At 47.7% G+C, this 12,560-nt stretch overlaps 1 protein-coding gene across 1 annotated transcript in view; it reads right to left on the bottom strand.

Moving 5' to 3' along the window:
• The window catches only part of MEI1 (meiotic double-stranded break formation protein 1), a gene marked incomplete at its 5' end in the record, with an annotated part of 46,620 nt that overhangs the window by 9,840 nt on the left and 24,220 nt on the right, over positions 1-12,560 (bottom strand). Inside the window, 8 exon segments of the mRNA XM_082309223.1 lie at positions 559-665; positions 2,720-2,801; positions 3,521-3,726; positions 4,187-4,268; positions 6,688-6,869; positions 7,460-7,570; positions 9,335-9,439; positions 11,620-11,785. Of these exon segments, the coding sequence (XP_082165349.1) occupies positions 559-665; positions 2,720-2,801; positions 3,521-3,726; positions 4,187-4,268; positions 6,688-6,869; positions 7,460-7,570; positions 9,335-9,439; positions 11,620-11,785 (1,041 nt within the window).

Raw genomic sequence — 12,560 nt, 5'->3', positions numbered from 1 at the left:
TGGAGGGGGGAAGGTTCACATTAATAACCCCTTCCTCTCATTCACTGCCATGAGGGCTTTATCTTCAGTATTTCTGCTGGGTAGGACAACGTTCCCTCTCTCGCTCGCAGGCCCCAGGTACAGCGGGGTAGTAGGTTGTGCTAACTCCCTGCCCTGAAAAGTCAGGTCTGTAAGGTCAAAGACGGGGAGGCGAGCTGCGATGCCAAGCAGAGCTCTGCTCTCCAGAGCGCCGCAGCATACTCCCTGACTGGCAACGGCAGTTGCATGTTCTCTGTAGGTTTCCCCTCTCCTCCCCAGGGGTCCTGGATGATATAAATACATGCTACAAATACCAGAAGAACAAGACGTGTTCACTAACAGCAGTCAGTTTCTGCAGGGTGCGGAAGGGAAGTTCACTTCAAAGTATCATTATCATAGGGCACGAATATAGTGACAGAAAAAGCCACAGCAGTATCTGAGATTGTGTGTGCGTAGGGAATAAGTTCCGATAACCGACCCGCATGCACTGTACCAACATACTGGAAAAAATGGAGAACAGCCTGCCCTCCTCCTGCTCACCAAAGTCATCAGCCTGAGAACTTCTGACTGCAGAAAGGACTTCTGGCCCCCATTGAGCAGTGTAAAGAGCAGGAATCGGTGCCAGGGCTGTGAAGCAACATGTAGAGCTGGGAGAGAAGGAGAAGTCAATCAAAGACAGCTTTAAAATCAGCCAAGTGACAGGCTGGACCGGGATAAGGACAGTGTTCAATACTGACCCCAAGTTTTCTCTTCTAGACCCCATGCTGCGAAACACTAAGGGGATATTTTGCTCTGTTCTTACTTGCTTTTTAATCTGTCACTCTTTGGGCAAGAGTTTAGTCATGAGGACAAAAGCTTAATAGCTTTTTAAAGCAGAAAATACATTTTGTCCATCTTTGTGCTGGTACAGGAAGAGAAACCTTCTCCTGGGGTGCATTTCATAAAACAGTAAGGGGATATCTTTAGCCCAGGGTTTTAAAAATAATACCCTCTGGTTTCAATATGAGGACAAGTTTCCTGACAACGGGTTTTATTTAGCTGCAGAATACTCTTTGGGGAATGAAGAAAGACCTATAACAATCAGCTGCACAAACCGAGCCTGGGTCTGCATCAGAGAGCATACTACAGGGACCAGCCAAGCTGATGGCAGCAATGCAAACAATCAGTAGAGAAAATGTTCTTAATACGGACCATATATGATAAACAGCAGTAAGGCTCAAGGTCACTGCCTGTGACAGCGTGAAGTCTCTCACTGAGACTTTTATTTATTGTATGTGTTACCTTGTATTTATTGCAGGTTAGGATGTATTTCTTGCATGGGATGGACAATTACAAGTCAGCTGATATAACTTGTTACACCATGGCACCTCACGACTTTCAGAAAGGTCCCTCTTCCACTGGCAGTCACGTAACCTCCCTATTGCCACTACAAGAATCTTTTCTATGGGAAAACAACACTAAAACATAATGTAAAATGTTTGGGGGGTATCTTTTAGCTTGTGCAAATGAGAAGGTACCAGCACTGTGCACTGAGCCTGCTCTGCACATCTGGAAAAATCTCTGGACCAAGAGAGGGTTTGAGAAAGCCTCAAATGAGGCAACTCCTAGAGGCAGAGTCCAGACCACACTCTTTGCAGTGTTCTTGCATCTTTCAGTCAAAAACATAGCTATGACCCTCATTCTGCTTGGAATAAGGAGACTCCTGTTATTGCTGCTGTGAACTTCTGCACCACAGCAAGAATTTAGGCAGCCAAAGTGACAGGTTCAGCTGTTGCTGAAGCAGCATTTCATTAGCTTAATCCCAAATCAGCAGAACCTCCTCCTAACATGCCACTTTTTTTTTTTTTTTTTTTTTTTAACCCAGCCTTTTAATAGCCTCCCTTCAGCTACCGGCTGTCATTCATCTGCAGTATTACATTTTCATTCAATCACTTCCTCTCTCCCACCAATGTCCCTTTTGTCTGGTGTTCATTCGCTCCATCTTCTCTCAGTGTTTAAATGACTGAATTGAACAGGCCAGGGTTCAGAGAACTTGCTGTCTGTTTTAAGATCAGAGCCAGCACCTGGACTTCGTGGCAGGAGGGTGACAATAAGCAGAAGGGCCTATTCTTCCCCCCAGCTGTGCAACACTGTCATATTATGTTATATTGCTAACATGGTATACACTAGGTCTGACATGGACTCCCAAAACCAAGGTCTGCACTCACCCCTGGAAATCTACAATTTCCAGCTTCCATTCCCTAAGGCTGCCTAGTACCCTGTTCTCCCTTCCCCTCCCTCAGGGCCAAACTTTGACCAACGCTGTCCATGTGGAAGACACATCATATTCAGATCCTCCCTCCTCTATATTTATGGTCTAAAGGTTTGCTACAATTGGCCTGGAAGTGAAAGACTATTTCTATACTCCCTCCATTTCTAAACCTTTCACTCTTACCACATGGGGGGGTGGGGAATGACTTTTTTCCTTCTGGAAAGCATCTTGGTGTCCAGAGCCAAAGTGAGGGCTCATGCCTGCAGGGGAGCCAGGCACTGTGATTTCATCCGAGAAAGCACATGATTAACTTTAGGCATACAAATTATTTTTCTTATGGGGCATAAACTCATTAAGCATCTGCTCCAGGGCGCTACTGGATGGAGATCAAAGAGCTCAAAATCACTGCAGGAGGGAAACCCAGGAGAAGAGCGAGCTGGAAGACTTTACCAACATCCTGCTTCTTCACATACAGGTATTCCACTAAGGTTTCCAGGCAGGCAACCACGGCTTGAGAGAGCAGCAAGTCTTTCTGGAATACCAGGAGGGGGAAAAAAAGAAGAAAAAAACCCAGTCAACAGCTACTGCAAGAGGAAAATTCATAAAGTGGCAGGATCTGAAGACCATGCAGCACAGGAAAATAACACCCTTCATCTCCTTCACAGGATGCAATGTGCTGCAAATTACCTGTCACGTCAAGGAGCCAGACAAAGGCACACTACTTATTCTGAGACTAAAAAAAAAATTAAGTAACAGCCTCCAAAGAATAAAGATGGGAGCCCAACGTCGCTCGAGAGAGTTAGATGTAAACTGATGTGCTATCCCCTGGAGCCCAACATCACTTGGTCAAGTTAAATGTACACGGATGTACTACCCCCCAAAGCCAGGGGCATGGGGGAGGGACTGGGATTTGTTATACTTTTCCCACCTCTGTCCCTGTGGCTGTGGCATCCCGGCAGAGCAGGAGATGGGAAAACAGAGATCATCATTAGAACACAGAATTTCAGCTATCCAGTTCAACAGCAGGGAGTACCGCATAGCTTGATTTACCTTCTTTCTCACTGTGCCATGCTGCAGCAAGAGCATTTTCCCTCCTCCTCATCACATGTCTGTAGGGGGTGGAAAATGCAGGCAGAAGAAAAAAAAAGGCAGCCCCTTAGGTTCTGCAACAGGGTGGTTTCTCCTCAGGTTAGTGTACCTGCTTGAAGCCCAACAACACCGGTGGTGTTCCAAAAGTCGTATTTTATATACCTGCAACTGGACATGCACCAAAAGGTTCTGCAGACTGACAACAAGCGGGAAGACCTGCCGCATGGCAAGGGGGTGCAAGGCAGCATCCTGCGGTGATGATGGCTGTGGCTGTGTGGCATCTTGGGCTGTGTTTTGGCCAACAATCACCAGCAGAGAGGAGGAGAAGTTCTGTCGCAGGACAGCTCTCAGGAACTGCATGATGCTCACTAGACAGGGAGATGCTTATTAGTGTGTGCCAGTGTTTTCCTTTCCCCCACTCTGAGTTGGTGCCTATGCAACAGCATGGGAGAAGGTGAGGAGAGAAAATTTGGGCTTAAGGGCCCACCAGAGTTGACTAGCAGCTGCTGACAGCTGCAGGCAGAAGGGCACCTTGAGTTCCCTTGTTCATCTCCTCCCTGTGAGACACTATCCCAGTCCACACTCAGTTCCAGATATCACTACCAACCTCCAAGGAAGATTTGTCCAAAGGCAGCAGAACTCCAGACAGTTCCCTTTTGCCCTTTCTCACCACCAGTTACATACTCCCAAAGCCAAATGGACCAAAGCTTCCAGATTCCCACCAGCACCTGCATCATCCCATCCCATAGTCACCAGTTCTTCCTTGTTGCCTGTAGCATGGTACTAGCAGCTGCTTCCAGTCAAATCTCTGTAACAGATGCAAAATACCTAACAGCAGGATTGGCTTCTTCTTCCTGAAGATGACTGCATTCAGGACTTCTGTTAGGTCTAGAGAGAGCGTCTGGTGAACCTAGAGGAGAATGAAATAGAAGAGAATAAATGATGCTGGTTTGGACCAGGTAAAAAGCTCCCTTACATACTTTCAGTCCTTAAACACTACCCCATGATGACCGTTGAAAAACAAGGGGAGAGCAACAGGGTTTCAGGAGTCTGATCCAGAAGGGAGAGACACATCGCTGGGCCCTCAAGTTTCGCTCACCACCAGCTGCCAGCCCCGCACAGCTTCCAAACCACAGTGCAACTCGTTTGCCTGTCTTGCACTCACTACTCCCTGCAGGCCCTCTGGCATGTGGCTGGCAGACTGCCGAGCACAGGGAGCAGCAGGAACAGCCATCACCAAACACGGCTTAGCCCCACAGCCAGTCAGCAAGACTGAGGAGCCAGGCAGCCAAAAGCCAGCAGTGACGACAAGAATCTGGCCCTGCCTGCTGGAGCTGGGAAGCGTGCAGAGAGCCCAGGGCTAGGAACTATGGCATGGGTGAAGGAGGCAGAGGAGGTTAGGGACTTGGGAACTAGGGGAAACAGGAAAGGTGAGCTTGAGAGGGCCATCTGCAATAGACTGTTTCCCTCACAGAGCAGCCATTCAGCAGTGATGGCTTAAAGCCCCACAGAGCCCCAGAAGGGTTCAAGCTCTTCAGTAAGGCAGAGAGTTGGCAAGGGAGGGCAGGCATAAGGACTGATTCCTTCAAACCGTCTTCTGAAGAGAGAAATGTTCAATAGGAGAGCTAGGAGTACCTCCTGCAACACAGTGGCAGTGGTTACTTGTCTAAGAACTGAGAAGCCAGAGCCTTTAATAGCCTACCATCCACGACCCATGTTTATCCACAGGCTTCTGCTAAAGCCAGCAGCAGTAACACAGTTAACATGCAAGCTTGCTATGGCCAGACAAGTCCTCACTATTAACACCAGCCTGAGATGAATGTGGCCATTTCTCAGAGCCATTGTTCCCCTCTAAAAGACTGCAGGCTCGGGGAGACAGCCTGGCATCAGCTCACATTCACAGCCACAAAGGCCAAAGGCTCTCTTATAAGGGCCTCCAGGATGCTTTGTGCAGCTTCAGCCATACTGAGCAGCAAAGCAGCAAGAGAAGTGAGTCTTCCTCTTATCCCTTCTCCTTCCCCCTCAGCAGAAGATTAGAAATACTGAAGCTTAGAAATGCTGAAGATCAGAAATGCTAAAGCATCCTTCAACCACTTCCATTTGCCACCTGCATCCGTAGTTTCTTTCCCCATCTCTGGTGCAAGAAAGATTCTGGATTGCAGGTCACAGCACGTCAAGCCAGTAAGGTACTGATGAAGCCAAACAACAGGCTTATAAACCACTAAATGATTGCACTTCAAGGATCAATATGAACTGAGAGAATCACTCCCAGAAGATGAAGCTCAACACTAGCCACTAGAACTGGCACAACACTGACCACCCAGACACAGCCCTGACTTGGAAACTGAGAAGGTAAATTGTGCTCAGCAGTTAACAGAGCAGGGACAGGCAGCTCTTGCTATGCACTCGCACAGCTGACAGTCCATACAAGTCCGATGCTGTAAGACCTAAGCAGAGGCAGCACACCCGTGAAGCAACAGGTGCAGACTTGGTCTGGGTTGGCCTTTCGGAAAATGTCTTCCCTCAGCATTAGAAAACCAACCCTGGCCTCTCTGTGCAGATGCACGCATGTCCTTAATGTGATTTTATCTATCATCCGTGAATAGGTGCACTGACTCCCAAAGCGCATACTCTGCTGGGCATAACTGCAAGAGCAGAGCCCACGACACGACAGGCTGTTTAACTCCCTGTCAAGAGAGGGAGAGGCGCCTGGGTAGATACTTCAAAAGGAAACGTTATCCCCTTGTGTCGGCATTAGAAAGTGCTTCCCTTGAAGTTGTAATTCCAACATCAGCTGACAACTCCAGCTTAGCTCTCTTGTCGGACTGCAAAGCATCAAATACAATGACAGCTGCCCACATTCATATGAGCTTGCTAATACTGAACACTTACTTGCCAATAATAGCTTTGGATTGTGACTGTTCCACTATTGATCATTCTAGTACCAAAAAAGCAGTGTACGACATGAAAGCTGTGTCTCCCACCCTCAGCCTTCCCTTGAGAAAGGCCTTAAAATGTATTTTGCTCTGTCCTGAAAAGGAAAGTGATTTGGGTCAGGAGGGCTGGATATGTACTTTTTCCCCCAGGATTTGTGCCCCTCTCTAACTCTCCAATGATTTGGGTCTCAGCCTTCAGCAACATGCTAGCTTCCAGTCCTAGTGGAGAAGTGCAGCCTGGAATAACTTGTGGACAATAACAAAAGAGCAACCAAGGCAAGCAGATTCCAGGCCAAAGCAAAATGGTGTCCTCTGCTAATGAAGATTTTTTTTTTTTTTTTTTTTTTTAAGGTTTAGCCATTCCCTGGATCTGAACACTAGAGTGGTTCTAACCTCAGTATTGTAGCGATGCTGATAAAGTAAGAGAGACGCAACCAAGAGCCACCCAGAGCACAGCAAGGCATCCTCAGATGACAGGTAAGCAGGTTCAGAGGGAGGGGACCGGAACCAGGTGCACTCCAAAACCTTCTGCAGGAGCTCTAGCAAGGATACGTTGGAGAGCAGCACAGCCACTGCTGTGTGGGAGAAACATAATCAGAGAGGCTGATGGGATGGCACAGGTTAAACCAGCTTGACGAGCAGAAGAGAAGTGCAGAGCACACCCCTGCTGCAGTGAGGCAGCCCCAGCTGCCACAGCTCATCAGAGTAAGGCTGTCCAGCTACACTGGTATTCATCTCCCACAGCACAAGCGACAGCTCAGCCAGCTAATAAAATGACCAGCCTTCAGCCAACACAGCTGGAAGGTTGGTTAGCGCTGTTCTCTATTATTGTTTAATTTTTTGAACCATGGCAATACCAAGACATTTCAAACAAGGCACGAAAGCCCCACTGCTGTGTTTTATGAACAAGAAAAATACAGTGGTTCTGTCTCTCAGCAGCCAATTCCTGAATCATCAGAAGGCAGCAAAAACAAACCAAACCAAAACAAAACCCCCAACCTAAAAATCCTCATCCCAAATACAAAATGGTCTTTGTTAACTGTAATGCTGTGTCTGGAAGGGGAAAAATCAACCTTACCTGCTGAGACAGTTAGAATATAGCCTCTGATGGCCAAGCTACAACCTCGCTGAGATTAACTCAGCAATCAATATGATCTTGCCTCACCTCTCTGTTGACTACAAGGTGTTGTCTGATGAAGGCTGCAGTACAGAAAATTCAAGGATGGCTGCAGGAGGTCAGTGTCCCTCGGCCTGCATTTCCCACAGAGATTACTGACTGGAAACAAAAAAACATGCATGACACAGACACCAACATAACAGAGCACCTCAGCACAAGAAAGAAGTCAGTCAGTGGGGAGAGAGTTCAGACAAGAGCAACACAACCTGAAGTGAGAATAAACAGAACATGGTACAGACAAAGCAATAGGCATCTGCCCTAGAGTGTTTGCTTTAGACTGAACAGTGCAGTGGAGGATGATAATGGGGAGGGGGGAATAGAAAAGAGTATATTAAAGGGCACATATCACATTGGGCAGTAATGAATCCAAGAGCAACAGACTGTAAGTTACCTGTTTCCACAGAGTGAGTTTGATCCTAATACTAGGTCAACCATAAACAGCCATGTGCCTCTCTCACATGGTGACCAGACTGGGCAATGGCACGGAGAGCTGTGCTCCTCCACTCTCACCAACTCTCCTCGCACTAGGAATAAAGGCTCCATGTTTGTTGTAAGCACCAAGCACTTAGGAACAATGTTTAGCAAGAGTTTGGGAGGGAAATCCAGGACTGCAGGGCGCAGCAAAACCGTCACAGGAGATCTTTTGAAGAGCTTAAAGTCTGAGTAAACAATTCTCAAAAAACACACATCAACACGCCTCCCCACACCCCTTCCATCTAGGAGCTGTTTTCACGTAAGCCTCATCAGAGGAGAGTGCCCTGCACACCCACCCCTGAAGAACATAGCCTGGGGAGCCAAGCAGGGAATGAAGGGGGTGGCTGGGGCACAGAGCGCGCTGTGTTGAAAAATACAGAGCAGAAAGCAAGAGCAGAAGGAGCTTGTGACTCCTGGGAGCAGCTGAGCTGTGCTCTGAAATCACAGCAGCTAAAAAGGGCTGGTACAGAGGACATGCTTCTTCCACACCCCCAGTTCCCTTGGCTAATGAATGTCTGAGAAACACTGCTTCTTTACAAGGGCAACACAGGCAGCCCTGAGACATGGAACATTTCAAATTGAAGGGGATAGTCCTTCAAAGTCTGCTGGAGAGATCAATTTGTCAGAGCAGGGAAGAGATGAGAGGATGGATGAGCTGAACTTACCTCTAGTATTTATTCTTTTTTCACAGCCTGCATGAACCTCCAATAGCCAAGTAAGAAGGGACAAGTCACCAAGCAAGGATCACCAGACAAGAGAGCAGGTCATGGTATGGTGAGTAAACAAACACAGCCCGCTCTTCTTTGTCTCTGGGGTGGAGTGGGCAAGTCCTGCAGCTGGTTGGGACCCATATACTCTTAGAATCAGAGAATCGTTAAGGTTGGAAAAGACCTCTGAGATCATTGAGTCCAACTGTTAAATCTTGACTCACAGGCCAGGGAGAGCCCAGCCTCACGAGGCTGCTGGTCCCTGATGGCTGGTTAACAGGACACCCCTGTGTCCTGAACCCCACAGGGGTGTGTTAGCAAGTGTGGACGGGGAAGGATGTTTCAGGAAGCACATCAGCAATACTGTCATGTGCCAAGTCAACAACAGTCACAGACCCTGAAATCATGTCATGGCTAGGAGAATACTTTGGCCACCTTGTGAAGTTTCAGACAAAAAAACGTATCATAAAAGCAAGAGGCAGAGAACCTGGGTTTTGTTGATGGAACTGGTAACCAGGGCTCTTTACAATGCTCTGGCTATGAAGTATTTCAAAGCAACCATGACTGTAATGCAAGGTACACCTTCTCGCAAAGGACAAAGAGCTAGCTCCTAATCATCTTATGGAACAATTAACAAACACAGATCAAAGCCCCCTGGGAGAAGATGGACACACAGACTCACCCTGGTGAAGCAGCTTGAAGTCTGTGCTGTCCAGCTCCCTCACACCCTTGCTCCGCAGCTGCACCAGGAAAAGGAGGCTCAGCAAAACAGGCAGGTTCCTGTTAGCTAAGAAGGGTGCAGACAGCTTAGCTTGTCAGTGAACTCTAAACTGCTGTACTTTAAAGCATGCCAAGAATTATTAGTTTTCCAGCTCAGGAATGAGGGTGGGTTAGGGGTGGAAGTATTCCCCCTTTACACACACACACACATTCACTCACTCACTCCCTCCCAGCTTAATTCTCATCTGTACAGTCCCCTCTGGATCAGGCCCCGTTCTTGCCACTGTGGGCTGGCCAGAGTTACACACTGGATCCTCCCAACACCGTTCTAGGACTACTAGAAAACTACTAGACTACTAGAACAACTAGAAAAGAGGGGGGAAAAGGAGGCTAGAGTCTTTTACACCCTTAATGAACCATGGAAGGGGCATGGTCACTGCACATTCGAATTGACACCTCTAATAAGCTAGAAGTCACTAGCCCTTTGCAGACTGCCCTCTTCCCATCTACTTGACCATCACTGGCAGCCCACGCTTTTACAGCAGCCCAGCACCTCAGAGTGCTCGGCTGCACAGCATTTGTTCTCCAGCATCTTGTGAGGCCGAAGAATGCTGTCCCTCCTGCCCCACAGGGCAGAGCAGAGACAGCAGAGGTGAGAGCCCCACCCAGCAGGTCTGTATGCGAGGAGAATGGAGCTGCTCAGACCACCAACTTCCCAGGGCAATCCCCTCCCTAGTATATTCACTCTTCTGCAGCACTGTAAACAGGTGAAGATTTTGCATTGTATACAGCCATACCTACAGCAAGCAACTATCGCCTCCAGAAAATGTCTTCACAAAGGTTCAGGAGTTTTCAGTTTTAAGGAGGAAATATTTACAGGTGTCTTTTATGTTAATATATTGATGAAGTCCCACTGTTGGGCCTTCTTGCTGTCTAAGAGCAGGCTACTGTTTGAACGGGGATGCAGATCCCCTGGACTTATCTGCCGCAGACCTCACAGAGAGCTGCCTGTGCGCTGGGAGACAAGGAAGTCGTGTCTCCAGAGCACATCTGGTGTTTGACTTTCTGGATGAGGCTGCCAGTAACTCAGCTAATGACTTCAAGATGCAGCATGAAGAGGAGCTCAGGATATTAGACACAGCAGAAGGGCTCTAATCTTGCAAAAGCCCCTCTAGCCCAGCATCCTGTCTCCATCACCAGCGGTTTGGAGCAACAGGTCTGACTCCCACAACAGGAAATGGATGATTCACCTCCCCACAGCCCCTGAAACCCCTAGATCAGTGACAGAGAGACACCACAACTCCAAATGTGCACAATTCCAGACACAGTCAGATCTGGAGATGCCAACATTGCCTTCTTTATCCATAACCTCGTAGGCTCATGCTCCACCATGCTCCTGCTTTCAACCCCTCTCTTCTCCAGCCTACTGACTTTGCTGGAGGTAAGGCAAAAACCACTTCCCCTCATTGCTTCCATCCCAACTGCTGCACAGCAAAACACCCCAAGCAGAGCAGGGCTGCTACAAGTGTCAGCAGCGCCCTCAGGAACAAGCAAAAGCTGTGCTGAGCCCCTATCCCAGGGAAGCCGACGACATCCTAGCACTGCTCCCTTTTTCAGTTTAAGCTCACAGACTGCTTTGCACAGCACTATTCACGATGGGACAACAGTCCCAACTCCACAGCCAGGGCTAGTAAGGAAAACAGAGGGATTTCCTCCAGTCACAACCCTGCTAAATCTTTGAGAGATTTAACAGAATTATGAGATCTGGTGATACCACAGTTCCTGTTTGGAGATCAATATCATGAATGATTCAAACAATCTTTGCTCCCCGTCCCTGTGCCCTGACAACTGAGTGCACTCAGGCACACCAAGCTGTTTTGCACAGAGAAGAGGCAAAAAGGAGGATGTCTTTCAGTCACCAGTTGAGCCTCTGTCCAAACTGGGAGATTTACCAGCGCAGCTCTCCACTTGAATGCTTATGACAGTATAAGAAAACCTTGCCTTGGTTTAACAATCACAGTCTGAAGCCAGAACAACCTAAATCAGAAGAAGACTCTGTCACTTCAAAACAAGAATCTCTGGAAAAAGAAACTAAATCAGCGCAGTTCTGTCTGTAAATTTCCTCATGCAGATAAGTACTGAAGCTACATCAGCAGTTCAAAACCCCTTTATCCCAGACTGCATCCCTTCAGCCATCTATCCTGCTAGTTGATCCTACAGCAAGACCAAGTCACAGAGGGGAGTCACCTTGTAAGGACGCTGAGCTGCTCTCTACCAGCAGCTGCTGCAGAATCTGCAGGAACTGACTCCGGAGGAGGTCACAGACGACGACATCCTCATTTCTTTCCAGGAACGTCCTTAGAGTCATCAACACCTTCCAAGCCACCTCCACAGGGCTTGAGCAGACCAGGTCCTGCGAGGGAAGAAGCACACACATTACCTTTCTGCCCTGATTAGGCAGAAGTCACTGCTATTTAATACCATTACGCTAATATGGTGCCTTGGGAAACAGCCTAATAAAGCACCGTTCAGATTAAGTATGTCCTGATTAAATAGAGAACTGAATAAAGCAGACAGACTCTCATCTGACAGGCACCTCTGAGTAATATCCCGTTTAAAGAATGCATTTGGCTATGTAACTCCTGTCCAGCACACAAGTGTAGGGGTAATGTACATTTAAGGTCAAGGTTTTAGACAAGTGAAATCCTAAAGCCAGGGCCCTGTTTCCAAGAGCACAGAGCCTCCGGCACTTCTGCTCTCCTTGTTGTTTTGAAAAATCAGGTTGCATATTAAAGATGCTTACCTAAAATCAAGCTTATGAGTCAGTCCATAGTTACTCATTTTCAAAAGGCTGGCAGCCTTGTATCTGCAGTAGCAACATAACAGCTAAACTGCATGAAACGTACATAAACCAGACAAGCAATCACTCAATCACGGAAAAGAGACGAGTTGTGTACATGGCATTCAGCCCACAAGCCTGCTTCTTGACTACAGAGCTTTGTCTGAGGTCTCTGAGCTGAATCCCACAGCCAGTAGCCTTAATTTGGGCATACTTTTGTTGTTAAGGTGTTTGACGTTAAATTCACCTGCACAGCATGTACAGATGCAGTTCCATAAAGATCAGGCAGAAAATGCCTGGTAGTGCTGACATAATATGATCGTCTCAACATGTATTATGTCAGCACTAC

This window comes from Platalea leucorodia (assembly GCF_965183815.1).
Source record: "Platalea leucorodia genome assembly, chromosome: 4".
NCBI lineage: Eukaryota > Metazoa > Chordata > Aves > Pelecaniformes > Threskiornithidae > Platalea > Platalea leucorodia.
Note: the sequence above shows the minus strand (reverse complement) of the source record. Positions and strands in the feature narration are given on the sequence as shown.